General features: G+C 57.5%; 2 protein-coding genes across 5 annotated transcripts in view; both read right to left on the bottom strand.

The window, feature by feature from the left end:
* SFXN5 (sideroflexin 5) overlaps positions 1–24,093 on the bottom strand; it is a 100,234-nt gene extending 76,141 nt beyond the window's left edge. For 3 of the 4 annotated variants that reach the window (XM_021526797.3, XM_077782660.1, XM_021526799.3), the window contains exons 1-3: positions 23,983–24,093; positions 16,969–17,037; positions 7,801–7,878 (exon numbers count right to left, since the gene is read on the bottom strand). In XM_021526797.3, the coding sequence (XP_021382472.2) occupies positions 7,801–7,878; positions 16,969–17,037; positions 23,983–24,039 (204 nt within the window). In that variant the 5' untranslated portion in view covers positions 24,040–24,093. Of the gene's footprint in view, positions 1–7,800; positions 7,879–10,582; positions 10,676–16,968; positions 17,038–23,982 lie in introns of those variants that run through there. The other variant, XM_077782662.1, reaches the window with a different exon arrangement.
* LOC144246243 (uncharacterized) lies at positions 9,986–12,796 on the bottom strand. Its single transcript, XM_077783095.1, has 4 exons — positions 11,483–12,796; positions 11,023–11,177; positions 10,648–10,771; positions 9,986–10,113 (listed from the first exon to the last, which is right to left on the bottom strand). The coding sequence occupies exons 1-4, from the start codon at positions 12,315–12,317 to the stop codon at positions 9,986–9,988; spliced, it is 1,242 nt and encodes a 413-aa protein (XP_077639221.1). The 5' UTR covers positions 12,318–12,796.
* Positions 24,094–27,938: the final 3,845 nt, after the last annotated feature.

Here is a 27,938-nt window from a genome sequence, read left to right as displayed (position 1 = left end):
GATCAGGTTTTAATAAACCTTTCCATTTTTATTTTTTTTTGTTGAAAAGTGAGTAGCATTTCTCACAATTCCGTTAACGAGCTGCGCCTTTAAACCTGTGGTTGGCATTAAACCCCCAAAGCTCGCGGGGGAAAAGCTCCTCTCCCCTGCAGAGCCCCCGGCCCTGCTGCTGCTGCCGCCGCTGCCGGGCGGCTCTTTGCCTCTCTCTGCTGGCAGCAGCACCAGAGGAGCCAGCCCGCACGGGAACGGGGACAGGGACAGAGGGGACAGGGACAGGGATGGGACAGGGGTGGGGATGGGACAGGGTTGGGACAGGGATGGGACAGGGACAGAGGGGACAGGGATGGGGATGGGACAGGGATGGGGATGGGACAGGGATGGGGACAGGGACAGGGACAGAGGGGACAGGGATGGGACAGGGATGGGACAGGGATGGGACAGGAATAGGGACAGGGATGGGACAGGGATGGGGACAAGGATGGGACAGGGATGGGACAGGAATAGGGACAGGGATGGGACAGGGATGGGGATGGGACAGGGACAGAGGGGACAGGGATGGGACAGGGATGGGACAGGGATGGGACAGGGATGGGACAGGGATGGGGATGGGATGGGGACAGAGGGGACAGGGATGGGACAGGGATGGGGACAAGGATGGGACAGGGATGGGACAGGGATAGGGACAGGAATAGGGACAGGAATAGGGACAGGGATGGGACAGGGATGGGGATGGGACAGGGACAGAGGGGACAGGGATGGGACAGGAATAGGGATGGGACAGGGATGGGGACAGGGATGGGACAGGGATGGGGATGGGGATGGGACTGGACAGGGACAGGGATAGGGATGGGGATGGGGACAGGGATGGGACAGGGATGGGACAGGAATAGGGACAGGGATGGGACAGGGATGGGACAGGGATGGGACAGGGATGGGACAGGAATAGGGACAGGGATGGGACAGGGATGGGGATGGGACAGGGATGGGGACAGGGATAGGGATGGGGATGGGGACAGGGATGGGAAAGGAATAGGAGACAGGGACAGGGGGACAGGGACGGGGATGGGGACGGGGATGGGGACAGGGACAGAGGGACAAGGGACAGGGACAGGGACGGGGATGGGGACAGGGACAGAGGGACAGGGACAGAGGGACAGGGACAGGGCTGGGGGCCCTTGCCCTGCATGCCCTGGGCTGCATCCCATGCCTGCTGAGGTGCTGCATTCGCAGGGTGGAGCGAGTGGGGGGAAAATCAGGGCTCTGGTGCCAATTCCCAGCAGCTTTCCAGCACCCGGGGCTGCTGCCGGGCAAAACTCGGAGCACTGGTATTAAACCAGGAGCTCAGCAGCTCTTCCTGCCCCAGTTTCTGAGGCCAAAATTCAGCCTGCAAGGGGAGGGAAAGGCAGTTCAAACGTGGAACAGCTGCAGGGAATTCTAGCTGAGAAAATGGAAGTTATTTTTGAGGAAGAAGTGAACAAACCTGAGGTTCATTACGAAATCCCTGCAGTGCTGATACCCAGCTGCAAACCTCCCAAGGCGGATCTTTGGTGCCCAAACCCTGAGCAGAGCCCAGGTTCCTCAGCCTTGCAAAGGGTTTTTCTCTGGAGCACAAACCCCCCCAGGAGAAGCAGCAGTGCCACGAAGAGGAGGGATTTCAGTCCCTTGGGGCTGGCAGCCACCGAGTGCTGCTTCCCTCAACCTCCACCAGCACCAGTCTGTTCCCCCAGTCCGTGCTGGGCGCTGGGACGGGGTGGGAGAGGGACTCACGCACTCAGAGGACTCAAATCAACCCCACAGATTAGTGGGATAAAGCACAAGAGCCACACCACGATGCCCTGCGGTTGGCACAGGCTTGGCACCGAGATGCCCAAGCAGGGAAAAGGCCAGGTTTCAGCAGGCTGGCTCTGTCCCTGCCCAGAGGCTGGCGTGTGCCAGCCCCTGCTCCAGGGCAGACACCACGGCCGAGATGGAGCTTTTCCCCCAGCTGAGGTTCCCTCCAGGGGCACTCCGGGCACTGCTGCCCTGCCTGCAGCTGCAATTGGATCTGGTACGGTCTCCTCTGCTCTGCCTGCTGCAAAGTGGCTCCCAGAGCCCTCCTGTGTGCCACTTGCACCTTCCCACTCGCAGCAGCCACCGGGCCGGGGACATCCTGAGGGGCCTGGGGACATCCTGAGAGCCCCAGGAGCCACCACCAAGCCCTGGGGACATCCTGAGGGGCCTGGGGACATCCTGAGAGCCCCAGGAGCAGCCACCGGATCCTGGGACATCCTGAGAGCCCCGGGGCCTGGGGACATCCTGCCAGCTCCGGGAGCAACCACCGGGCAAGGCAGGAACGGGGCTGGCATGGGGACAGCAGGACAGGGACAGAGGGGACAGGGACACTGGGACAGGGACAGTGGGACAGGGACACTGGGACAGCTGGGGCAGGGACATGCAGGATGGGAACACCCAGCATGGGGACATCAGCCCAGGGACATCCAGGGCACAGGGACATCATGGACAAGGACAGCCAGGACAGGGAGGGACCCTCAGCACATCCCAGTCCCAGTCCCAGTCCCAGTCCCAGTCCCAGTCCCTGGGCAATTCTGGCTGGGGCACCCTGGGAGCTCCTAAAGGAGCAGCCTGGGACAGCGGGACGTGTCCCTGCCACGGCAGGGGTGGCACTGGGTGGCCTTAAGGTCCCTTCCAGGGAAACCTTCTGGGGTTCCGTGGTGAAATGAGGAGCACGAAGAGCAAAGAATGAAGGGATCTCTATGGAAGGGCAGTAACAGGGTCAGGGCTGGAGCCAGGCTGGGAGAGCTGGGAATGTTCCTCTGGAGAAGGGAAAATTCCAGGGAATGCTCAGAGTCCCCAGAGGGGCTCCAGGAGAGCTGGAGAGGGACTGGGGACAAGGGACAGAGGGACAGGAGCCAGGGAATGGCTCCCACTGGGAAAGGGGAGCTTGGGCTGGGATCTTGGCAAGGAATTCCTGGCTGGGATTTGTCTGGAATTCCCAGATTTGCTGTGGCTGCCCCTGGATCCCTGGCAGTGCCCAAGGCCAGGTTGGACACTGGGGTTGGATCCACCTGGGACAGTGGGAGCTGTCCCTGCCATGGATTGGTGGCTCTGGGTGGGATTTGAGGTCCCTTCCCACCCAAACCATTCCATGGCTCCATGAATCAAGACCTGCAGAGCTGGAACAGGGAAATGACAACTGGAGCAGTTTCTCCATCAGCACAGGTCCTCCACATTTCCTTTCCCTCCTCACCTCCCTGTTTTCGGGACAGGGGGATGAGAGGGGACGCAGGGACCAGCACCCCACCCTCTGCAGGAGCCCCAGGGGGACAGGCAGAACCAGGGAGGAGGAATTTCACCAAACCCCACAATTCTCTGGGGCTTCCCACAGCAAAAATTTCTAAATTTCCAAAACTTCTCAGCCCTGCTAACAAACACATGCTGCTTCCATCAAACCTTTCTGGATCCGCAGAGTTCCATCACCCAAATTCACCTCCCCGAGGCCATCAGGGGCTTTCTCCCCCAAATATCTTCTCTAATCCTCCTCAAATATTTAACCCAAACAACCAAGAGGGCAGAAAAGCACCCCAAACAGGTGCAATTACCAAAGATAACTTTGCATTTCAAGGAAAATTAGGAAATCCTAAGAGCCTGCCGGAGAGGGGGATGAATGACAGTGTGGGGTATTCCCACTGCACAGAATGTTTGGGGTTGGGGGCATTTTAACAAACACTCAGCTGCATATTTGATAAAAAAACAAGCCTGGCTTTTAAATATTTCAGTAAAAGCTCGAGGAGATAAGCTCAGCTGAAGAAATGGAGTGTGTTTTCTTGCTCCCCTGAATAAATACTGATCAAGCAGCTCTTTCTCCTCTGTTTTGCTGACCACATAATTGACACAGCCGGGCTGAAAATCCTGTTTTTAAAACATCTTTCTAATGTAGGAATAAGCCGCAGAGCCCCCCTCAATCAGGAGCTCTCAGCAGTGCAGCAGCTATCGACAGGTGAGAGATCGATTCTTCATTTTTGCTAATGAGGCCCCAGAACTGGCTTTTTCCCACCCTGGGTTAATGGGCACTTTGCTGGGCAGTGCGCTGCAGCTCGGGAGGAAGAGCAGGGAAGGGCGGAGGGGCTGGCAAGGGGCAGAGCTGCAGGAAACGGCGTTTCTTCTGGAAGCCACCTCAGAGATGGTCCCGGGCAAGCGCTGCAAGCACCAGCACAGCTCCCGGGAGGCTTTTTTATCTTGAGCTAGCCCAGAACCGTTCCCTTGCAGCTCAGTTGGAAAAATCCGCCTGGGAAAGGCAGCAGAGCGAGGCTGGTCCCAGCAGGGCCTGCCAGGGAGCCGCGTGCCGGGACATGGCTTCAGGCTGTGCGTTCACCGCTCCTCGTGTGCAGGAACCATCTCGGCAGGGCTGTGCTGGAGCCTGCAGCTCCTGCCACCCTCGCCGTGGGTTTCTGAACGAGAGGCGCGGGGGTTCGAGCCCTGCCAGGCGCCGCTGCAGCGGGGAGCCTCAGCCGGGAGCTCGCTGCACAGCTCTGTCAAAACAACTCGTCTGCCTCGTCCCGAGCTCTGCCTCACGGGGGGAGCTTCGCTGGAGGTGCCACAGCCCTGCCCAGGTGCTTCTGGAGCCTCCGAGGGCAGCGGGGCGCTCCGGGTGCCCAGCTCGGGGCAGGACGGGGCAGCCTCGTGCTGCCACACTCGTCCCAAACCTCCCTGGTGTGGCTCAGCACTCGTGGGAGAGAGCCCTCCGCTCGGAATGCCTCCTCCCGTCAGCCTTCTGCTGTATTTTTGATCAGGTTGCTCTAAAGCTTTTACACTTCTGAAGGGGAGCAGCGTTTCTCACGCGAGGAAGCGGTTCTTGAGGGAGATAAAGCCAATTGTCCCTCCAGACTGCTGAAGTGCCACCCAGCCCTCCTGAGGAGCAGCAGCTGCAGTTTATCCTCGCTCACACTCCGTGTTCCCAGGCCACAGCTCCAGCATCCACTCCTTGCCCACGGGGACACACGGGGATCAGCTCAGATCCCAGTCAGAGAGGGCTAAACCCCCCCAAAATCAGTCCAAAATCACATTTGCCTCCATCTGCTGGTGTCCTGCCACACGTGGCCAGCTCAGCAGTGCAGCAGAGGAGTGGCACGCTCGGTTGTCACACAGGATGTGGCTCAGTCCCTTATTCCAGCACCAATCCCCGCAGGTGTGCCACAAACCAGGCTCCTCTCCAGAGCACCCCAGCTCCCCTTCCCCAAATTAGCACCAGAAACCTGCAAATTGTTCCTGCCTCTCAGCCAGAGCCCATCCTGCAGAGTGCTGCATGGAAAAGCCAGGAAATCTGTCAGTCTCAGCTCCAGGAAAGCAAAAAGGCATTTTCCAGGTGGCTTTGGATCAAATTTGGGGTGGGGAGGATGGGAGTGAGAGGCCTGGGGCTCTGCTCCCAGGGAAGTGGAGGAGAGGGAACAGCCTCAGGGGAGAATTCCACTGGGAGATTCCATCCTGGAAAGGGCAGGGTGGAGTGGCCATCCCTGGAGGGATTTCAGAGCCCTGTGGATGTGGCCCTTGGGGACCTGGGGCAGTGGTGGCAGTGCCGGGGAACGCTGGAGTGGCTGATCTCAGAGGGCTCTTCCAACCTGAACCATTCCATGGCTCTACTGCCCAATGTCCCTCCTGAGAAACTGGGATTCACTTCCCAATTTCCACAGCCCCAGGGGCACAGAAGGACCGTCCCTGCTGCTCCAGGGACCCTTCCCCAGGTCCCCAAGGCAGCTGCAGCCACCCCAGCACCGTGGCTCTGCGTGTCCCACGGCAGCCCGGGCTCCCTGAGGTCACCTGCTGCCTGGCCCTCCATCCTCACCCCCTTCACAGTGGCTGTGGCACCCTGGGACAACTTTCCAGCCCCATTCCCCCATTCCAGCCCGGGAGCTGCCCATGGAATCGGGAATGCTTTGGGCTGGAGGCACCTTAAGGCTGTTGCAGCCTGCCACGGCAGGGACACCTCCCACTGTCCCAGGGTGTTCCAGCCCCTGTGCTGCTGGCCTGGGGCACTCCAGGGGTGCAGGAGCTCACTCAGGCCCTGCTGTGCTTTGCTTTAATTAATGCAGTTAATTAAACACAAGCCGCTCTTGCTGCAATCCCACCCAAAGCCCTCAGACACCGAAGGGAGTGGGCGCAGTTTCAGCACACACCCACTGTTCTCACGACAGAGCATTTCCCAGGAAAGGCCCTTCCCCAGCATTTCCTTCCCCTCCCTCACCTGGATCCCCTCCCAGGAGGCCTCTGCTGCCTCTCCCCCTCTGGAATTGTGAATGAACTCCGGGAAGAGCCTGGCTTGGGCGCTCTGTGAAATGTAGGTCAAAAGTCTGCGTGGTTTGTCACCAGAGAGGCTGAGTGTCATCTGCCTCGGGCAGATGGGGCTGAGTCACTGCTGCTGCCTCCTCTGCCTTCCTTCTTCCCATCCCTCCTCCTTCCCAGTCCCTTCTTCCCATCCCTCCTCCTTCCCAGTCCCTTCTTCCCATCCCTCCTCCTTCCCAGTCCCTTCTTTCCAACCCCTTCTCCTTCTGCTTCCCAACCTCCCAGTCCTTTCTCCTTCCCAAACCCTTCTTCCCAACCTCTTCTCCTTCCTCTTCCTTTCTCCTCCCCAGTCCCTTCTCCTCCCCAGTCCCTTCTCCTTCCCAGTCCTTTCCTCCTTCCCAATCCCTCCCTCCTTCCCAGGCTCTTCTCCTTCCTCTTCCCTTCTCCTCCCCAATCCCTTCTCCTTCCTCTTCCCTTCTCCTCCCCAATCCCTTCTCCTTCCCAATCCCTTCTCCTTCCCATCCCTTTTTCTTCTCAATCCCTCCCTCCTTCCCAACCTATTCTCCTTCCCAATCCCTTCTCCTCCCCAGTCCTTCCCAGCCCCTCCTTCCCATCGGATGCTGCTGGAAGAGCACAGTGACATCAGGAGAGCAGCAGGCCACTGCCTTGTGACAATTTCCCACATATTTTTTGTGGAAGCTGTTCCTCTTCCCCAGCACAGCACCTACCACACCAGCTGCCCCTTTCTGAAGTGAGCAGGAATTTTAATTTCCTTCATTTGCCTCCTGTATTTGTCTTGGATGAGAAGAAATTGTCCTTTGTAACAGGGAAGAAAGGTAAAAGAGGTTTTTTTGACCTACAGGGTGTGGGGGAAAAGCTCCCCAGCACTTCCATCCTGTTTTTTTTGGGAGTGCACTGGAACTGCTGCTCCTTACATCCCCTCAGGCAGCCCTGACATCAATTCACCTTTATAGGACATTCAGTCCCACAGAACTGATTCCTTTTGTGCTGGATGCACAAACAGAGCCGTAAAAACCCCTGGGTTGGTGTCACGGTCATGGACAGGAATAGGGAAGAGTTTGAGGTAACACCCACCAAAAAAAATTGCTGTTTTTTGTTTCAGGACACTGACTTGGAGGTAAAATATTCCCAAGCAGTTTGATTCCTCCGAAATCCTCATGGCTGCTCCCACAAGCTCCATGTGCAGGGGAATATTGGGACAAAGTCCAGGGAACAGGAGTGGCGTGGTCTTGGAGAGATCCCTGCCACAGCTGCAGCAGGGGCTGGAGCAGCCCAAACCAGGCTGGCATCTGGGCAGAAATGGAAATTACTGCACAGAAATAATCATAACAACAGGGGTAGAGGCCACACAGCTGCTGCTAGAGATCTCACAGGAGTGACACCTGAAAAAATGACATTTCCCCTTGAATTGTGCGAGCAGCGGGTATTGAGCACAGCAGCACCCTCAGCAGAGCCCTCCTCAGAGGCGCAGCAAGAAGCAGAAATGGAGTTTTCCCCTCTGACCTCTTTGTTGGTGACTCCTGGGGGCAGGGTGCCGTGCTTGTAATCCTCCAGCAGCTGCACGGCTTCCTTCAGGCGGCTCTGCAAGGGAACACAGGGAGCTGAGCACCCGAGCATGGATCTGGGACAGCACCCCGGGGTGGGCAGGACAGCACCCCGGGGTGGGCAGGACAGCACCCAGAGCACGGGTCTGGGACAGCACCCAGAGCATGGGTCTGGGACAGCACCCAGAGCACGGGTCTGGGACAGCACCCTGGGGTGGGCAGGACAGCACCCCGGGGTGGGCAGGACAGCACCCAGAGCACGGGTCTGGGACAGCACCCCGGGGTGGGCAGGACAGCACCCAGAGCACGGATCTGGGACAGCACCCTGAGCACGGGTCTGGGACAGCACCCCGGGGTGGGCAGGACAGCACCCAGAGCATGGATCTGGGACAGCACCCAGAGCACGGGTCTGGGACAGCACCCTGAGCACGGGTCTGGGACAGCACCCCGGGGTGGGCAGGACAGCACCCAGAGCATGGGTCTGGGACAGCACCCGAGCACGGGTCTGGGACAGCACCCGAGCACGGGTCTGGGACAGCACCCAGAGCACGGGTCTGGGACAGCACCCAGAGCACGGGTCTGGGACAGCACCCTGAGGTGGGCAGGACAGCACCCAGAGCATGGATCTGGGACAGCACCCCAGGGTGGGCAGGGACAGCACCCCGGGGTGGGCAGGACAGCACCCAGAGCATGGATCTGGGACAGCACCCCGGGGTGGGCCACCAGGATGGGCAGGGACAGCTCCTGCTGCCCCAGGGCACCCCACACTTTATATTATATTATATTATATTATATTATATTATATTATATTATATTATATTATATTATATTATATTATATTATATTATATTATATTATATTATATTATATTATAACATTACATTACATTACATTACACTATATTATATATTACATTGTATTACATTACATTATATTATATCATATATTACATTTTATATTATATTATTTTATTATATTATATTATATTATATTATATTATACATTATATATTGTATTACATTATGTATTACATTATATTACATTTACTATACCACATTTTTACACTATATTATTATATACTACATTACATTTACACTACATTATATTATTATATACTACATTATATGATTATATTATGTATCTATTCTATCTATCGCATTACATTATACTAACCACTATTTATATTACATTCTGTTACATCAACTACTGTTTCTATCTATAAACACAACTACATACGAGGATGCACAATTCAATATAAATAATTCTATAATTGTGCTCATTGCAGGGATGTGGTTTTGTCCCGGAATCAGTGAAATCACAGAAATCACGGAAATCACGGAAATCACGGAAATCACCCCCCCTCTCCCAGAGCTCTGAATGGAGAGCTGCAGCCAGGCATGAATGGGGCCTGCTGCTATTTTTCCCCTTCTCTTGAGGAAATCTGAGGAGTTACTATAACAACCCTGGCCAGATCCCATCTTGTTGAACGGTAACAAACAGCAAACAAAAAAGCTCGGGCGGCTTTGAAAAGCCACGGGCTCCACAAATTCCCCCTGCCAGCTCCGCGGGGACAGGGGGACTGTGGGAAACATCTGCAAAAAACATTCCCAACTTAACAGAAAGTTCACGTCCCATCTACCTGCACGCAGACTTCAGGGTAGGAAAGAGTAACTTCAAAATATATAGATAAGGCAGACATTAATGAGCGAGGAAACATATATATCTGTATGCAAACTTTAAGGGAAATAGACTAATTTAAAAATATAGAATAAGGCAGACATTGTTGAGAGAGAAAACATATATATCTGTATGCAAACTTTAAGGGAAGAAACACTAATTTAAAAATATATAGAATAGGGCAGACATTGTTGAGAGAGGAAACATATCTCTGTGTGCAAACTTTAAGGTAAGAAAGACTAATTTAAAAATATAGAATAAGACAGACATTGTTGAGAGAGAAAACATATCTCTGTATGCAAATTTTAAGGCAAGGAATACTAACTTAATATATATATAGAATAGGGCAGAGATTGTTGAGAGAGAAAACATATCTCTGTATGCAAACTTTAAGGTAAGAAATACTAATTTAAAAATATAGAATAGGGCAGACATTGTTGAGAGAAAACTAGAACTAGAGATAAGTCTCAAAAGATGGCTTTACAAATGAGATTAAATACTTTAAGGAAATAGAACTGTGAAAAATATATTGTAATATCTGCAGCAGGGAGCTTCTGCAGGGACAGGAGTGCTGCACCAGCACTGCCAGTGGGTGCTGACAAAAGAGTGGCACAGAAAGTGAACAAAACAAGTGTTAAACCGGGCTCAGGAGATCCTTCCACACAGCCCCGAGCTGCTCCAGCCTCCAAATTCCGGGAACACTCAGGGTTGCCTCCTATTCCTGCTGGAAAAGTCAAGCACGTTCTTTTAAGCGGAGCCCAGAAAGAGCCGGGAGCTGCCGGCTCCTATCCCGGATTTCGGCTCCACTCCCAGCTGCTGGCGCAGGGATTTCACTTCGGCTCCTTCCACCAGCACCCCCAGCTCTGTCTGCAGGGTTGTGCCACTCTTTCAATATTTGTGCTTGCTTGCTTTCCCTGCTGCTGTCTGTGGGATGAAGTGTCACTCGAGATTTTACAGCATCCCCGATTAAAAAAAAAAAAAAAAAAATCGCAACCACGGTTTGTTGGTTTTTGGTTTGTTTTTTTTTTTTTTTTTTCCCCCGGAGTGTCTCGTTCCTTCCTTACCCCCTTTCCTCGGAGGAAAAAAGCTCGAGCACTTCTAGCGGCGGCTGCAGGGGCTCAGCTCTCACCGCAGGGTGCCAGACGGACCATCTGCAGCGGGGATGCTCCGGAGCGCAGCCCCGCCGGCTCCGGCGGCCCGCAGCGCGGCACGGCCCGGCACGGCTGGCAACGGCTGGGAACGGCTGGGAACGGCTGGGAACGGGCACGGAACGGCTGGGAACGGCTGGGAACGGGCAGGGGGAACGGCTGGGAATGGCTGGGAACGGGTGGGAGCGGCTGGGAACGGGCAGGGGGAACGGCTGGGAATGGCTGGGAACGGGCACGGAACGGCTGGGAACGGCTGGGAACGGGTGGGAGCGGCTGGGAACGGCTGGGAACGGGCACGGAACGGCTGGGAACGGGTGGGAACGGGTGGGAGCGGCTGGGAACGGGTGGGAACGGACAGGGAACGGCTGGGAACGGCTGGGAACGGGCAGGGAATGGGATGGGAATGCGGCAGGGAATGGGATGGGAATGGGATCCAGCTGGGAATGGGCAGGGAATGGGCAGGGATTGCAGCTGGGAATGGGGCAGGGAATGGGCAGGGAATGGGATCCAGCTGGGAATGGGCAGGGAATGGGATCCGGCTGGGAATGGGCAGGGAATGGGATGGGAATGGGGCAGGGAATGGGCAGGGAATGGGATCCACCTGGGAATGGGCAGGGAATGGGATGGGAATGGGGCAGGGAATGGGATCCACCTGGGAATGGGCAGGGAATGGGATGGGAATGGGGCAGGGAATGGGCAGGGAATGGGATCCGGCTGGGAATGGGCAGGGAATGGGATGGGAATGGGATCCAGCTGGGAACAGGGCAGGGAATGGGATGGGAATGGGGCAGGGAATGGGCAGGGAATGGGATCCACCTGGGAATGGGCAGGGAATGGGATGGGAATGGGATCCAGCTGGGAACAGGGCAGGGAATGGGATGGGAATGGGGCAGGGAATGGGCAGGGAATGGGATCCAGCTGGGAATGGGCAGGGAATGGGCAGGGATTGCAGCTGGGAATGGGGCAGGGAATGGGCAGGGAATGGGATCCAGCTGGGAACGGGGCAGGGAACGGGGCAGGGATTGCAGCTGGGAATGGGGCAGGGAATGGGCAGGGATTGCAGCTGGGAATGGGATCTGGCTGGGAATGGGCAGGGATTGCAGCTGGGAATGGGATTGCAGCTAGGAATGGGGCAGGAAATGAGGCTCCAGCTGGGAATGGGGCAGGGAATGGGATTGCAGCTGGGAATGGGATCCGGCTGGGAATGGGCAGGGATTGCAGCTGGGAATGGGCAGGGAATGGGATTGCAGCTGGGAATGGGATGTGGCAGGGAATGGCATTGCAGCTGGGAATGGGGCAGGGAATGGGATTGCAGCTGGGAATGAGATAGGGAATGGCATTGCAGCTGGGATTGGGGCAGGGAATGGGACAGAGAATGGGGCAGGGCTGGGATTGCAGCTGGGAATGGGGCAGGGAATGGGGCTGGGGTCGGATTCCAGGGATGGGACAGAGAATGGGACAGAGAATGGGATTGCAACTCTGAAAGGAGCAGGGAATGGGCCAATATTGGGATTCCATCTTGGAATGGAGCAGGGAATGGGCCAGGGCTGGGATTCCAGCTGGGATGGAGCAGGCCATGGGCCAGGGCTGGTCCCTCAGCCTGGAGGTGGCTGTGCACGTGCCACCACAGCTGGGATGAGCCTCCATCCATGGGATCTCTGGTGGAGATTGGATCCAGCCCCTCCAGCCCTGTGCCAAGGGGCTCCTGGGCACAGGCTGGGGTCACTGGGGGCCAGGACAGCACCTGCAGGGACCTTCTGGAGAGGAGAGCATGGAACAAGCCCTGCCAGCTGCTGCAGCCTCACCCAGCCCCTGGTCAGCGTGAGGGACAGAGGCACACAACACCAGCACTGCTCAGGCTGGAAGAGCCCTCTGAGGCCAGTCCAACCACCCCCAGCACTGCCAGGGCCAGCCCTGCCCGTGTCCCCAAGTGCCACCTCCACTGGGCTCTGAAATCCCCCAGGGATGGGCACCCCAAACCTCCCTGGGCAACCCCAACTCCTGCCCACCCTTTGCTGCTGACGCCCACCCTGAGGCCGTTCCCTGGGAGCAGATCCCAGCTCCCACCTGGTTCCAACCTTCCAGGGGGTTGTGCAGAGCCAGAAATTCCCCCTGAGCCTCCTTTTCCTGGTGCTCAGGAGGAGAAGGAAGAGATCAGCCCAGCCCTGGGCTGCTGGCCAGCCCAGCTGGGTCGCACAGCCCTGCGCACCCCCAGGCCCGGGCTGTCACCTTGTCCCCTGGCTCAGGGCTGGCCCTGCCTGGCAGATCCAAGCCGTGCCTCCCCTCGGATGCCAGCGGGTGCCTGCACATGGCTGGGAGCAGCCTGCAGAGCCCATCTGTGGCACACAGAGCCAGGCAGGTCCCCGTGCCAGCAGCAGCACGCTGCTCCCAGCCCCAGGGCTGCACGGGGCTCTGGGGACAGCCCGGCTGTCACCCTGGGCTCACACTGCCCCTCTGGGCTCTGTGAGCCAAACATCACCACACGGCCCAGCTTTTTCCACGGCATTCACCTCCACTCCTGTTAGGCACTCATTTATCTCTTCTTTTTCCCCTTTTATTTTTTGGCCAGCATAACGCCGGGATCCCAGCTCTGCATGCCCCGAGCTCCACGGGTCCCCCCTGCAGGCCAGCGGGGCTCGGGGGATGTCCCCCAGCCCCAGGGCGGCCAGCAGCAGCACAGCTGTGGCCCTGGAGATGCAGCTGTGGCCAGAGCCCCGCTTGGGTGGTGTCTCCCTGCTCCCCGGGATGACACACGGCAGACTCCACTCCAGCTGGCCCCATTGTATTGGATCCACAGCGACAGACAACAGGAGCCAGAAACTTTTTGTTCGAGTGGAGCCAGCAGATGTGACACTGAATAAACACAGACAGTCAATCTGCTGAGTAAGAAGGTATGGCTCGTATAAATAACATACATCTAATCCTGCTTCCATCTCAGCCCCAAATATGGGAATGCAAGATGCTCCGCGGATCCGGGCTCTGAACAATGAGCTGGAGCACAGGCAGACAACAGGCAGCCCTCGGAGCTCTCCGGGCTCTGATTTCCCTCGGCATCGTTGGCACGGTGTTGGCTCCCCACAGAGTGCCAACGGCGTGCCCAGCCCGGTGCCACACGGGCTCAGTGCCCCTGGCCCAAATTGCTGCTGCCCGACGGAGCCCCTTCCTTGCACTCAATTAACAGCACCGTTCTAATCATCCTGACCCTGCCAGTGCCCGGCCCTGACCCCGCCAGGACACACCTGCCACCTCCCCGAGGAGTTTGCACACCTGCAGCTGCCCAGGGCTGCTTTTGGTGGAGGGGCAGCCCCCAGACCTCGTGCCCAGGGGGGCTGAGGCGGTGCTTGAGGCCAGGGCAGTGCTGCAGCCCCTCTGCTGTGCCCACTGCCACGGGGCAGCTGTGGCACCACATCCTTCCCTCTCTCAGCGTTTCTCATAGAGCAGCACAGAGAGAAGAAAGAGAAAACAATTTCTGTTTCTGCTCCTTGTTTTCCATGTGGATTGTGCTTGGAGAATTGTTTCCCTGGGGTGACGCTTGGTTGGGTTCTGGTGAGGATTGTTTGAGCCTGGTGGCCAATCCAATGTGGCTGGGCTCTCAGAGAGGGACACGAGTTGTGAGTTAGATATTGCAGTTAGAAAAGTAGCTTTGTAGTTTTAGTATCTCCTTTAATTAGCACATTAATGGATTATAGCACATTTATTATAAATAATCATTCAGCCTTCTGAGCTGAGTCAGACATCAGCATTTTTCCCACCAGGTTCACCTGCATGTACAACAGGTAGGTGTCCCCCAGCAGAAAAAAGCACAGGGACAACGACCCAGGGCCATCCCCCAGGATTCCCTCCTCAAGGACCCCTGGAACACAAGGAAGTTTCTAACTGGGCCAAGAATCTGCTTTATAATAGAAAGGTTAAACGAGGAGGAGAGGAGTGGCACTGCCATCCTCAGCACCCCTCAACCCCACGGGAGAGACCCCTCCATCCTCCCTGCTCACCACACAGCCACCAAAAACAGCACAGAGAACAATTTAACATCACAGAGAACAATTTAACATCACCACCCGTGGCAGGCACATTCTCCTCTCTCTCAGGATTTTTTCATAGGAGAGCACGGAAGAAAAAAAAGAGAAAACAATTTCTATTTCTGCTCCTTGTTTTCCCACACGTGGGGAATGTGTTTAGAAAATTGTTTACCTGAAGTAATTACTTGATTAGCTTCTAGTAAAGATTGTTTGAACCTAATAACCAATCCAATCTACCTGTGGTTGGACTCTTGAGAGAGTGTTACAAGCTGTTAGTCAGCTATGGTAGTAAGAAAAAACAAGTATATAATTTTAATATCTCCTTTAAATAATACATTAATGTATTATAGTACAGTTATAATAAAGAAATCATTCAACCTTCTAAACTAAAATCAAACATCATCACTTCCTCCCACCAAATTCACCTACACTTACAATAAGCACACTTCCCAGCATTTTCCACGGGATTCACCTCCGCTCCTGTCAGACACTCATTTATCTCCTGGTTTTTTGGCAGCAAGCTCCTCCAGGGGCAGCAGGGATTTGTTTGTTCCCTGGGAGCCCGGGCCTGGAGCTGCAGCCATCTGTCAGAGGGAAGGAGCTCCTGGCCACGGCTGGGGCTCAGCAAACCCTCCCTGGCTTTCGTGTGCCCCCTCAGGACCCAAAGCAAAGCAGAAAACCTCGGGGTTCCACATCTGCACACCCCAATTATTGTACACACACAGGGCGGAGCGGGCGGGACGAGCCAAAAGCAGATTTGGTGCCCCAGAAGTCACCCGGGGGATTGTTTTGCCAAGAGACTCGTGGGGACATCAGCAGAGACGTTCAGGTCTCCTGGGCATCCCTGCCATGGAATTCAAAGCCCTGGGAAATGGCAGAGGGAATTTCCCTCCCTGCAACGCCCCCAGGCCACTCCCGAAGCTCAGCCCTGCCCCTCCCAGCCCCAGAGATGGACACCAGACCTCCCTGCTTTGTTGAGCTTCACTCTGGGACCCAAAACTGCTCGCTTTTGGCCCAGGATAAAACTGGGCCACTCAGGCTTTGTTCTTTCTATTCCCTCGGTTTCACCTTCCTCAAAGAACCTCATCAGGAGCTGTCGGGAAAAATGAAGTTACACCAGCTGATCCCTCTGAATCCACATCCTTGCCAACCTCCCAAAAACCTGGAAAGGTTTGGGAAGGTGAACATGGGAAGGTGGAGAAGAGTGTGGCTGAGCCAGGGGTCACCCCAAGGGGTTCAGAGCAGGAACTGAGCCCAGAGCTCACCCAGGAGCCCAAACTCCCTCTGAACCCATGGAGAGCCACGAGCAGGAGAATTCCCCCAGGGCCAGAAGAGATTCAGCCCTTAAAAAGTGCTGGGAAGGGAATGGAGAGTTCCTGAGGGAGCTGGGAAGGGAATGGAGAGTTCCTGAGGAGCTGGGAAGGGAATGGAGAGTTCCTGAGGGAGCTGGGAAGGGAATGGAGAGTTCCTGGGGGAGCTGGGAAGGGGCTGGAGAGTTCCTGAGGAGCTGGGAAGGGGCTGGAGAGTTCCTGAGGAGCTGGGAAGGGGCTCAGCCTGGAGCAAAGGAGGCTCAGGGGGACCTTGTGGCTCTGCACAGCTCCTGCCAGGAGGGGACAGGCTCTGCTCCAGGGAACAGGGACAGGATGTTCAGGGTGGATATTGGGGGAAAAGATACAATAAAAGGGGAAAAGCAGCTGTCCTTCACTGAAATTCCCAAGTTTTCTGGGCAAAGGGCAGAGCTCCAGAGCAGGAGCAGAACTGTTCCTCCCCCAGGGCTCCCCATCAGCCTCAGTCATCACCTGATGGAAGCTGCAGTAAAGCTGGACAAGACTAAATGGAAATAAAGGGGCAGGATCCCCAAATCCTGCTGCAAACAGGGCAGGAACTGAGGAAAAACCACAGCCAAGATCTTCTGGAGCACAGCCCCTGCAGAGCTGCACCACAGCCCAGCCCCTTCACTCCCCCATGGAATTCACATTTGTTCTCTCATCCCCCCCAGCTGCATTTTTGCCATGAAAACCTGCAGGATTTTTTTTTTTCCCTGAGGACACAAAATCAGCGGCAAGTTTGCCAAAAGCCACTTGAGGTGGCTGGGGCTGTGGAGTCCCTGGTGGCTGGTGCAAGGCGAGCTCTGCAGGATTTCACAGCGCTCCTCCCTCGGGACATGGATCCCTGTGAGACACAGACAACGCTCAGGACTTCTGCTGCTCACAGCAGAGCTGGCTCGTCACCTCCAGCTGCCTCAGCACCAGCCCTGTCCACAACAGAGGATGCACACATTACCTCGCTCACAAAGAGAGTGCGGGGGTCGATGATGTCCAGGAAGTGCCTGAATCTGCCATAAAATGAAGTCTGGAAAAGAGGAGACAGAAAAAACAAACCATGTTCAGCGAGCAACTGCCCTTCAGGGTTTATTTGCTTTGCAGCGTGAAGCATCACCTGACAATGAATAACACAGGAGGGCTTTGCTGGTGATTTGGGATAGGAAAGCCAAAGCACTCCAGGGCTCCCTGGATCCCTCATTTTGCTCCTGGGAAAAGCCTCTTCAGGCTCTTTTCAGCTTTTTCATCCCTACGCAAACACAGCCAGGCTGGATTGTTCCCAAAGTGCCACCAAGAGCCAGCCCAGGCTGCTCAGGGCTCCACCCCGAGCCAGGAAAAGTCTGAGAGGAGGGAAAAGGATCTGTGGAACAGCAGGGGAAGGTCACGGGCAGCTCCAGAGGCAAGGAGAAAACAGGACTCAGCATTTAGACAGTGAAAATAAAAATATCAGCGGAGTTTGTACCAACTCCAAGCCCCAGACCAGGAAATACTGAGGGACTGGGAGCCCTTGGGATACAGGAACATCATCACTCCTGCACAGCTGGATGCCAGGATCCAGGGGCAGGTGGATTCCAGTGGGCACAGGGCGTCCTGATGGCCTGTCCCATCAGCCATCAGGGACCTGGATCATGGCCAGGGACACCAGGCAGCTCTGGGATCCTGGGAATTCTCCATCCTCATGTGGCCCATCTCCTGCTGGGCTCCTTCTGCAGGGATGGGCTGTAAATGAAGGCCTGGAGCGTGGCGAATCCTGCTCCAAGAGCCCTGTCCAGGACACTGCTGACCACCCACTGCAGCCTGACCTCACCAAACTCCATCAATCTTCCACATTCTGCACAAAAAAAAAGAAAAAAAAAACCACACACAAAAAAAAAAAAAAAAAAAAAAAAAAAAAAGGAACAAAACGGCTCCACACAACTCCAGGAAAAAAGCACAGCGGTTTTTAATTAGCATGGATCTAATTAATGCTAATTCTGGTACTTTTGAGCAGTTTTGAGCTTGGCATTTTGCTGGCTCCGTTTATTTTGGGTTTGGGGTCCCTGCAGACGGCAGCACCCCCCCAGCATGTGCCAGGGGTGGGGGGACTGAGCAATTCCTGCCCCAGGCACCCCTGAGCAGCCCACGGAGCCACAGCCCAGTGCCCATCCCACACAGCCAGGGCAGCTGGAACTGCTGCCAAACGAGCACTGGGACTGCTGCCAAACACCTGGGGTTGCTGCTAACCAGCTGGAATTACTGCCAACCAGTTGGAATTACTGCTAAACACCTGGAATTACTGATAACCAGCTGGAATTCCTGCCAAACGAGCACTGGGACTGCTGCCAAACACCTGGGATTGCTGCTAACCAGCTGGAATTGCTGCCAACCAGCTGGAATTGCTGCCAACCAGCTGGAATTGCTGCTAAAGACTTGGAATTACTGCTAACCAGCTGGAATTACTGCTAAAGACTTGGAATTACTGCTAACCAGTTGGAATTGCTGCTAAAGACTTGGAATTGCTGCTAACCAGTTGGAATTGCTGCTAACCAGCTGGAATTGCTGCTAACCAGCTGGAATTACTGCTAAAGACTTGGAATTACTGCTAACCAGTTGGAATTGCTGCTAACCAGTTGGAATCGCTGCTAACCAGCTGGAATCGCTGCTAACCAGCTGGAATTACTGCTAACCAGCTGGAATTACTGCTAACCAGCTGGAATTGCTGCCAACCAGTTGGAATTGCTGCTAAAGACTTGGAATTACTGCTAAAGACTTGGAATTGCTGCTAACCAGCTGGAATTGCTGCTAACCAGCTGGAATTACTGCTAACCAGCTGGAATTGCTGCCAACCAGCTGGAATTGCTGCTAACCAGCTGGAATCGCTGCTAACCAGTTGGAATTGCTGCTAACCAGCTGGAATTGCTGCTAAACACCTGGAATCGCTGCCTTCATCAACAGCAGCATGGGGGAATTCTAAACCCGAGTGGCCTTGACTTCCCCCCTGCCTTTATCTCTGTGCCACACGGAGAAAAGCAACCCCGAGTGGGATTCAATGGAATTGAATGGAATTATTGAATGGAATTATTGAATGGAATTATTGAATGGAATTGAATGGGTGCTTTACACCCACTGGACCATGCAGGGAAGGCCAAGGGGGGAAGGAGAGCTCGGGTTCCGAGGGGCAGCACAGAAATGTCATTTGGAGACCCCAAACCCCACTGCCCGCTGCCCGGGCTCTCCAGAGGCTGCTCCCACGTGCCAGGCGAGGCTTTGGCTGGCACTGAGCTCCTCCTGGCCAAGCTCAGCAGGGCCCAGCTCAAGGACAGGTTGGAGCAGCCCAGCCCCAGCCTGGTGCCGTGCCAGTCTCACATTCCCTGCTCCTCTCCTGGGGAGCTGGGAGAGCCCAAACCCTGAAATCAGGGAATGTTTGGGACGGAAGGACCTGGAATCCCACCCAGAGCCGCCCTGGCAGGGCAGGGACCCCTCCCGGCTGCTCCAGCCCAGTGTCCAGCTGGCCTGGGCACCCCGGGGCTCTGGGAATTGCAGTGCAGGGCAGGAAGCGTGTGGGATTTGTTCCCAGTCCCTTCCTGCTCAGGGCAGCTGGGGCTGAACGGGTTCGGGCAACTGCGATGGCTCAGGGCCTCATCTCCCCACGGCAAGAGAGCTCTGAGAGCCGGGCTCAAGTGAGAGCTGGGCTCAAACCTGAGCTGGGCTCAAGTGAGAGCTGGGCTTAGACCTGAGCCGGGCTCAAGTGAGAGCTGGGCTTAGACCTGAGCCGGGCTTAGACCTGAGCCAGGCTCAAGTGAGAGCTGGGCTTAGACCTGAGCCGGGCTTAGACCTGAGCCGGGCTCAAGTGAGAGCTGGGCTTAGACCTGAGCTGGGCTCAAGTGAGAGCTGGGCTTAGACCTGAGCCGGGCTTAGACCTGAGCCAGGCTCAAGTGAGAGCTGGACTTAGACCTGAGCCAGGCTCAAGTGAGAGCTGGGCTCAGACCTGAGCCGGGCTTAGACCTGAGCTGGGCTCAAGTGAGAGCTGGGCTCAGACCTGAGCCGGGCTCAAGTGAGAGCTGGGCTCAGACCTGAGCCGGGCTTAGACCTGAGCCGGACTCAAGTGAGAGCTGGGCTTAGACCTGAGCCGGGCTTAGACCTGAGCTGGGCTCAAAGCAGAGCCGGGCTCAGACCATAGTTGAGCTCAGACCAGAGCTGAGATCAACCCCCAGAGCTGGGCTCAAACCAGAACTGGGCTCAGACCAGAGCCGAGCTCAGCCCCAGAGCCTGGCTCAGCCCCAGAGCCGGGCTCAAACCCCAAGCCGGGCTCAGCCCCAGAGCCAGCAGGGCTCAAACCAGAGCCAGGCTCAGCCCCAGAACCAGGCCCAGCCCCAGAGCCAGGCTCAGCCCCAGAGCCAGCAGGGCTCAAACCCAGAGCCAGGCTCAAACCCCAAGCTGGGCTCAGCCCAGATCCAAGCTCAGCCCCAGAGCCAGGCTCAGCCCCAGAGCCAGGCTCAAACCCCAGAGCCAGGCTCCAACACCAGAGCCAGGCTCAAACCCCAAGCCAGACTCAGCCCCAGAGCCAGGCTCAGCCCCAGAGCCATCAGGGCTCAAACCCAGAGCCAGGCTCAAACCCCAAGCCGGGCTCAGCCCAGATCCAAGCTCAGCCCCAGAGCCAGGCTCAGCCCCAGAGCCAGCAGGGCTCAGACCAGAGCCAGGCTCAAACCCCAGGGCCGGGCTCAAACCCCAAGCCAGGCTCAGCCCCAGAGCCAGCAGGGCTCAGACCAGAGCCAGGCTCAGCCCCAGAGCCAGCAGGGCTCAGACCAGAGCCAAGCTCAGCCCCAGAGCCAGGCTCAGCCCCAGAGCCAGCAGGGCTCAGACCAGAGCCAAGCTCAGCCCCAGAGCCAGGCTCAGCCCCAGAGCCAGCAGGGCTCAGACCAGAGCCAAGCTCAGCCCCAGAGCCAGGCTCAGCCCCAGAGCCAGCAGGGCTCAGACCAGAGCCAAGCTCAGCCCCAGAGCCAGCAGGGCTCAGACCAGAGCTGGGCTCAGCCCTGGTGCCAGGCTCAAACCCCAAGCCAGGCTCAGCCCCAGAGCCAGCAGGGCCCCTCGTGCCCAGCTCCCCCCTGCCCTCGTGCCCTGCCCCGGTGCCAGCCCTGCACACAGCCTCCTTTGTGCTGCCCTGCAGCCCTGGCAGCCCTGGCAGCCCTGGCAGCCCTGCTTCCCCTCCGGAGGCGAGGGAAGCTGCCTCGCTGCTTGGCACCCCGGCCATTCCTCCTTCCCAGTTTATTCCCCTGACTGGAGGCCAAATGAAGTTTTTCAGTTCAGGTTGGTTTTCACAGAGCTGCGTACAAAACACAAGGGAAAAAAAAACAAAAACAAAAAAAAAAAAAAAAAAAAAAAAAACAAAACAATTTAAAAACCCCAAGCAGACAACAACAACAACAAAAAAAAAGCCCCAGCAATTCCCAATAATTCAGAAATTTGGAGGAAATTCTTCCCTAGGAGGGTGGGGAGGGACTGGATGGAATTCCCAGATTTGCTGTGGCTGCCCCTGGATCCCTGGCAGTGCCCAAGGCCAGGTTGGACATTGGGGTCGGATCCCACCTGGGGCAGTGGGAGCTGTCCCCATGGCAGGGGTGGCTCTGGGTGGGATTTCAGGTCCCTCCCAACCCAAACCAGTCTGGCATTCCGTGATCCACGGTGTCAGGAGATGGAACTGGGAGGAGAGGACGCAGGAGCAGCTCCGTGGCCTCCCTGCCAGCCCTGCTCCCACCCTGATGCTCTGCCCTTCCCCTCCCTGGGCTCCTCCTGGAGCAGCAGCTGCACTGAGCCGGCAGCAAAGGGAACAGCACCCATGTCCTCTGATGAGCCACGGCTATTCTGGGACCACTTCTCAGCAGCCTGCAGCACCAGGAGCTGCTGGGGAACGTGAATTCCCTTCCCGGGCCCGGCTGCTGGGCAGCACCCTGGAGCCCTGCAGGTCCAGCTGGTCCCAAAAAACACAAGGAAACACCTGCAGGGCTCCGGGAGAAGGTAAGGGGCCATTAGCGAGGTGTTCATCACCTCCAGGAGGAAAAGAATTCCAGGGAGCCTGTGCTGGGCAGCCCTGGGAAGAGCAGAGGCACGGAGAACATCAGCACTTTAATTACAGCCTGATTTTAAAGAGGATTTAATTCAGCCAGAGCAAAAAACATGCAGGCTTGGGCTTGAGCTCAAAACCAGGCTCACGTCAGCTTTACATTAATTAGAAGAGATTGAAGATACAGCAAACAAAATGAAGGCAAGTGAAGCCATGGAGCAACGGGGCTGTACAGGGCACAGCCAGGTTTGTGTCATCTGTGCGTTGGCCAGCCCACTGCAAGTCTGGGCTAAAACTGTGGAATCACTTAGGTGGCTTTAATTTGGTTTTCCAGAGTTAAGGAGCCAAGATTCCAATGGGAGAAGCTCCTGCTCCACGGGCAGGGCCAGCACAGGGCACAGGAACCTCTCAGGAGCAGGAGCTGGGGCTTAAAACTCATAGCACGGCACAAAAACCAACAAATTCCACTTTTAAATCCAGTCCTGGGTGATGGAGATGGAAAAAACAACAGCAGGAGGATGTGGAGCTGCTGGAATAAATCCAGAGGAGACCCCGGAGCTGCTCCAGGGCTGGAGCCAGGCTGGGAGAGCTGGGAATGTTCCCCTGGAGAAGGGAAAATTCCAGGGAATGCTCAGAGTCCCTGCAGGGGCTCCAGGAGAGCTGGAGAGGGACTGGGGACAAGGGACAGAGGGACAGGAGCCAGGGAATGGCTCCCACTGGGAAAGGGGAGCTTGGGCTGGGATCTTGGCAAGGAATTCCTGGCTGGAATGGAATTCCCAGATTTGCTGTGGCTGCCCCTGGATCCCTGGAGTGCCCAAGGCCAGGCTGGATCCACCTGGGACAGTGGGAGGTGTCCCTGCCCATGGGATGGGATAATGGGATGGAATAATGGGAAAGATGCAGCATGGAACGGGGAAGATCCAGCAGGAAATGGGGAAGATTCAGAAGATCCAGCAGGGAATGGGAAGATCCAGCAGGAAATGGGGAAGATTCAGAAGATCCAGCATGGAATGGGAAAGATCCAGCATGGAATGGGAAGATCCAGCAGGGAATGGGGAAGATCCAGCAGGGAATGGGAAGATCCAGCAGCTCTGGGCTGCTGTGGATAGCGGGAATGGTCTCTCCATGGGGATTGTCCCACTGCTGGGACCCACTCACACACTCACGCCCCAGGGAAGGAGCAGCTCCTCCAGGAGTCCTGCCCAGCTCTGCAGGGACTGGCAGAGGCTTTACGAGCCTTTTTGCCATCCTGAATGGTTCCACAAGCACAAGCAGTGCCCTCGGGTCAGCCACCACACCACGCACACCGCGGGTGTCAGCGGGGACCGCCGCAGTGCCCTGCTCACCTGGGCACAGGTGTGTGGGTGAGCGGGGCTGCCGGGGCAGTCACAGCCCGTGCTAAACAGCGTCCTGGGCGGCCACAGCCACCCCTCCATCCTTTGGCACCACAGCCGGGCACAGCCCGCTGGGGCTGGCAAAGCGCCCGCCTGGGGCACCCGCGGCTGCTGGGAGCCCCGCTGCTGCCAGGGCCGCTCCGGCCCTCCCGAGCACCCCGGGCACAGCCCGAGCTCGCAGCAGCGCCTCGGGGGACGGAGCCGCCCGCGCCGTGCGACACCGGGGCCCTGCGCGTCCCCGCGGGGCTCGAACCCGCCACCCCCCGGCCCCGCGGCCGCCGCGCTGCGCCCCGCGCCACAGCGACCACAGGGACCCCAGCGCGGCCGCGGGCAGGGGGCGGCGGCCCTGACTGACAGCTCGGCCGGCCAATGGCGCGGGGGCTGCGGGCCAATCGGCGCGCGGCGCCGCGGGAGGGGCGGGGCGAAGCGGGGAGCGGGGGGCTCCGCTGGCGGGGTGGGGGGGCGATGGCGCGCGCGGGGCCGGGGCGGCTCCCGCCGCCGCTCCCGGGGTTCCCCCGCCGCCTCCCGCCGCCGGCCGTACCTGCTCGAAGCGGGGCTTCCCCAGCTGGAACGGGGGATAGTCCGCCGGCTCCGCCATCCCGCAAGCGCCACTTTAAACAGCCTCCCCCGCCGCCGGGCCCCGCCCCTCGGCCGGGCGCGCGCTGATTGGCTGCGCCCAACCGCAGCTGCCGCGGGGCACGCCGGGAGATGGAGTCCGCCGGCCACTGCCGGGGGCGGGGCCGCGCCGGCTCCGCCAGCCAATGGGGAGCGCGCTGGCCGCGGGGCACCATGGGAAATGTAGTCCCGGCAGGGAGTGAGCGGGGAAAGGGAAGCCCAGAGGGGACACGGAGAGGAGAGATTCACCTCAAGTGTGCAGAGCTGAACGCCCAAAAACCTCTGAAACAGCAGCCCCGGTGCTGCCGAATGACACCCATGGCAGAAAGGACACGAGAGGGCTGGAGCGATGCCAGGGCAGGGAACGGAGCTGGGAAGGGGCTGGAGAATTCCCGAGGAGCTGGGAAGGGAATGGAGAATTCCCGAGGAGCTGGGAAGGGAATGGAGAGTTCCCGAGGAGCTGGGAAGGGAATGGAGAGTTCCTGAGGGAGCTGGGAAGGGGCTGGAGAGTTCCTGAGGAGCTGGGAAGGGAATGGAGAGTTCCTGAGGAGCTGAGGGGGCTCAGCCTGGAGCTAAGGAGGCTCAGGGGGACCTTGTGGCTCTGCACAGCTCCTGCCAGGAGGGGACAGCCGGGGGGATTTGGGATCTGTTCCCAGGAACAGGGACAGGAGGAGAGGGAGCGGCCCCGGGGAGCCTTGGGGTGGACATTGGGAATATTCCTGATGGGAAGGGTGCTCCGGCCGGGGCAGTGCCCAGGGAGGTCTGGGGTGCCCGTCCCTGGGGGTCTCAGCCCCGTGCCGGTGGCACTGGGGACACGGGCAGTGTCCCCTGGCAGCGCTGGCATGGCCGGACCGGGGCTTTTCCCGTCCCCAGGAATTCCATGGGTCGGCTCCTGGTGGAATGGCAGATCCCCGCTCAGGTCGCGGTGACCTTTGAGGAGCCGATGTGGGATGCAGGATGGGACCTGTGATAACAATTCGGGAGCGCTGATAACAATTCGGGAGCGCTGATAACGATTCGGGAGCGGGGACAAGGATGGGGGGCTCTGATATTGATCCAGGAGCTGTGATAAGGATGGGGGGCTCTGATATTGATCCAGGAGCTGTGATAAGGATGGGGGGGCTCTGATATTGATCCAGGAGCTGTGATAAGGATGGGGGGCTCTGATAACGATCCGGGAGCTGTGATAAAGACGGGGGGGCTCTGATAAAGATCCGGGAGCTGTGATAAGGATGGGCGGCTCTGATAAGGATTCCGGAGCTGTGATAAAGATGGGGGGGCTCTGATATTGATCCAGGAGCGGTGATAAGGATGGGGGGGCTCTGATATTGATCCGGGAGCTGTGATAAGGATGGGGGGGGCTCTGATAAGGATCCAGGAGCTGTGATAAGGATGGGGGGGCTCTGATAACGATCCGGGAGCTGTGATAAGGATGGGCGGCTCTGATAACGATGCGGGCACATAAAGCCAAGGTCGCGGCGCCGGGACACGCCGAGCCCTCCGCGGAATCCTCTCGCCCGGATTAGTGCGGTAAGAAGTGTCCGGACCTTGAAATTGTCGGGAGGATTAGGATCGATTCCCCGGGAGGGCGCGGGGACAGCAAACAGAGCGAGCAGGGAGGGAGGCAGGGCAGGGCTGCTGCAGGAGTGGAAAGGCAGTGCTGGAAATCCAGGAGGAGGGTTAAAAAATACACCTGAAACAAAAAAATCTGTTTGGCACCCAGGGAAAAGTGTGGACGTTCATCATTTCCTGTTTTCCTCTTTCCTTCCCACCTGCAAAAGCAGTTTCTGATTTTGGGCGAGCGCGGCACCGATCCCGTCCAGTGCACCCCAAATCTACAGCTCCGGGAGGGAAAAGGGCTCTGAGGGGTGGAAATGGAATAGGAAAGAGCAGGGAAATGGAATTTTATCATCGCTGTTTGCTTTTCCTCGGAGCCGTTGGTGCTCCTCGGGGTGACAGCTCCGTGTCCCCTGCGGGGCTGGGGGACAGGGACAGGGATGGGGACAGGGATGGGGACAGGGACAGGGACGGGGACAGGGACAGGGACAGGGACAGGGACAGGGACAGGGATGGGACAGAGACAGGGGGACAGGGATGGGGACAGGGACAGGGACAGAGGGACAGGGATAGGGATGGGGACAGGGATGGGGACAGGGACAGGGACGGGGACAGGGACAGGGACGGGGACAGGGACAGGGACAGGGATGGGGACAGGGACAGGGATGGGACAGGGACAGGGATGGGGACAGGGACGGGGACAGGGACTGGGACAGGGGGACAGGGACAGGGACCAGACAGGGACAGGGACGGGGACAGGACAGGGATGGGACTGGGACAGGGACAGGGACAGGGATGGGGACAGGGACAGGGACAGGGACGGGGACAGGGACGGGGACAGGACAGGGACAGGGATGGGGACAGGGACAGGGACAGACAGGGCATGAGCAGCAGGGTTCTGCTCCCACCCCGGCCCTGCCCTTCCTGGAGTTTGGGATTTGCTGCTGGAGGCTCCGAGCTGCCCCAGAGCTCTGCAGGGACACCCCTGGGGCTGTGGGGTCAGCCTTGACCCCAAACTCGGTCCTGACCCCAAACTCATCCCTGACCCCAAACTCAGTCCCACTCAGGCTCCTTCTCTTCCCCCCAGCTTTGTCCCCACAAGGAAAAACAAAGCCACAAACCCAACCCCAGCCCTGCCAAAAGCTCAGAGCCGCTCCCTGTTCCCCAAAGGTTCCCTGCCAGGATCTGTGAGGATGGAGCTGCCCCAAATCCCAGAGAGGATGGAGCTGCCCCAGATCCCTGTGAGGATGGAGCTGTCCCAGATCCCAGAGAGGATGGAGCTGTCCCAGATCCCGGTGAGGATGGAGCTGCCCCAGATCCGGGGGGACCATGGAACTGCCCCAGCTCCAGGGGGACCACGGAAGCTTGGCCAGCTCCAGGTGAGGATGGAGCTGCCCCAGATCTGGGGGGATCGTGGGAGCTGCCCCAGCTCCGGGGGGACCACGGAAGCTGCCCCAGCTCCGGGTGAGGATGGAGCTGCCCTAGATCTGGGGGGATCGTGGGAGCTGCCCCAGCTCCCGGGATCCCCTCCCTCCTCCCTCCCTCCCTCCTCCCGCAGCCGAGCCAGGCGCTGCCGCAGTCCCGGTGTTGACACACGAAATGTTTGGTAACAACAGAGGGGAGAGAATCTGTTTATCTCCGAGCCCATTTGGAGTGACATAAGACTATCACTTTTTTGGTGAAATACCAGAAAGAATATCAATTCTTTGGCTGATAGCAGCCCCAGCAGATCCATCCCGGCTGACAACTTGTGTTCCCCGCTCTGGGGAGGAGGGGGTGCTTCCCCACACTCAAATCATGGCTGGTTCCAATTTTTGGGTTGGGGGGGAATAACCCCCCAGCCATGGTGTGAGCTCATCCAGAAACGGGGTTTGGGTGGGGGGGCTCCAGGTGGCTCCTTGAGGAGATCCCAGAGGCTGTGACCCCAAGGGAAGATGCTGACAGAAGTCTGACCCCACAAGAAGACCCTGAAGGAAACTGAACCCCATAAGAGGCCCCTGAAGGAGCTGTAAGAAGCTCCTGAAGAAGGTCTGACCCCATGAGGAGCCCCTGAAGGAGCTGTGACCACATAAAAGCCCCTGAAGGAGCTGTGACCCCTTAAGGAGCCCCTGAAGAAGGTCTGACCCCATGAGAAGCTCCTGAAGGAGCTGTGACCCTATAAAAGCCCCTGAAGGGAGTGTGACCCCATAAGAGGCTCCTGAAGGAGACTGAACCCCGTAAGAAGTCCCTGAAGGAGATGTCATACCAAGTGGAACCCCTGAAAGAGTTCTGACCCCATAAAAAGACCCTGAAGGAGACTGAACCCATGGGAAGCCCCTGAAGAAA

Source organism: Lonchura striata, chromosome 4, assembly GCF_046129695.1.
Source record: "Lonchura striata isolate bLonStr1 chromosome 4, bLonStr1.mat, whole genome shotgun sequence".
Classification (NCBI taxonomy): Eukaryota; Metazoa; Chordata; class Aves; order Passeriformes; family Estrildidae; genus Lonchura; species Lonchura striata.
The sequence above is the reverse complement of the archived record's forward strand: the minus strand, read 5'-3'. Positions and strand labels throughout refer to the sequence as shown.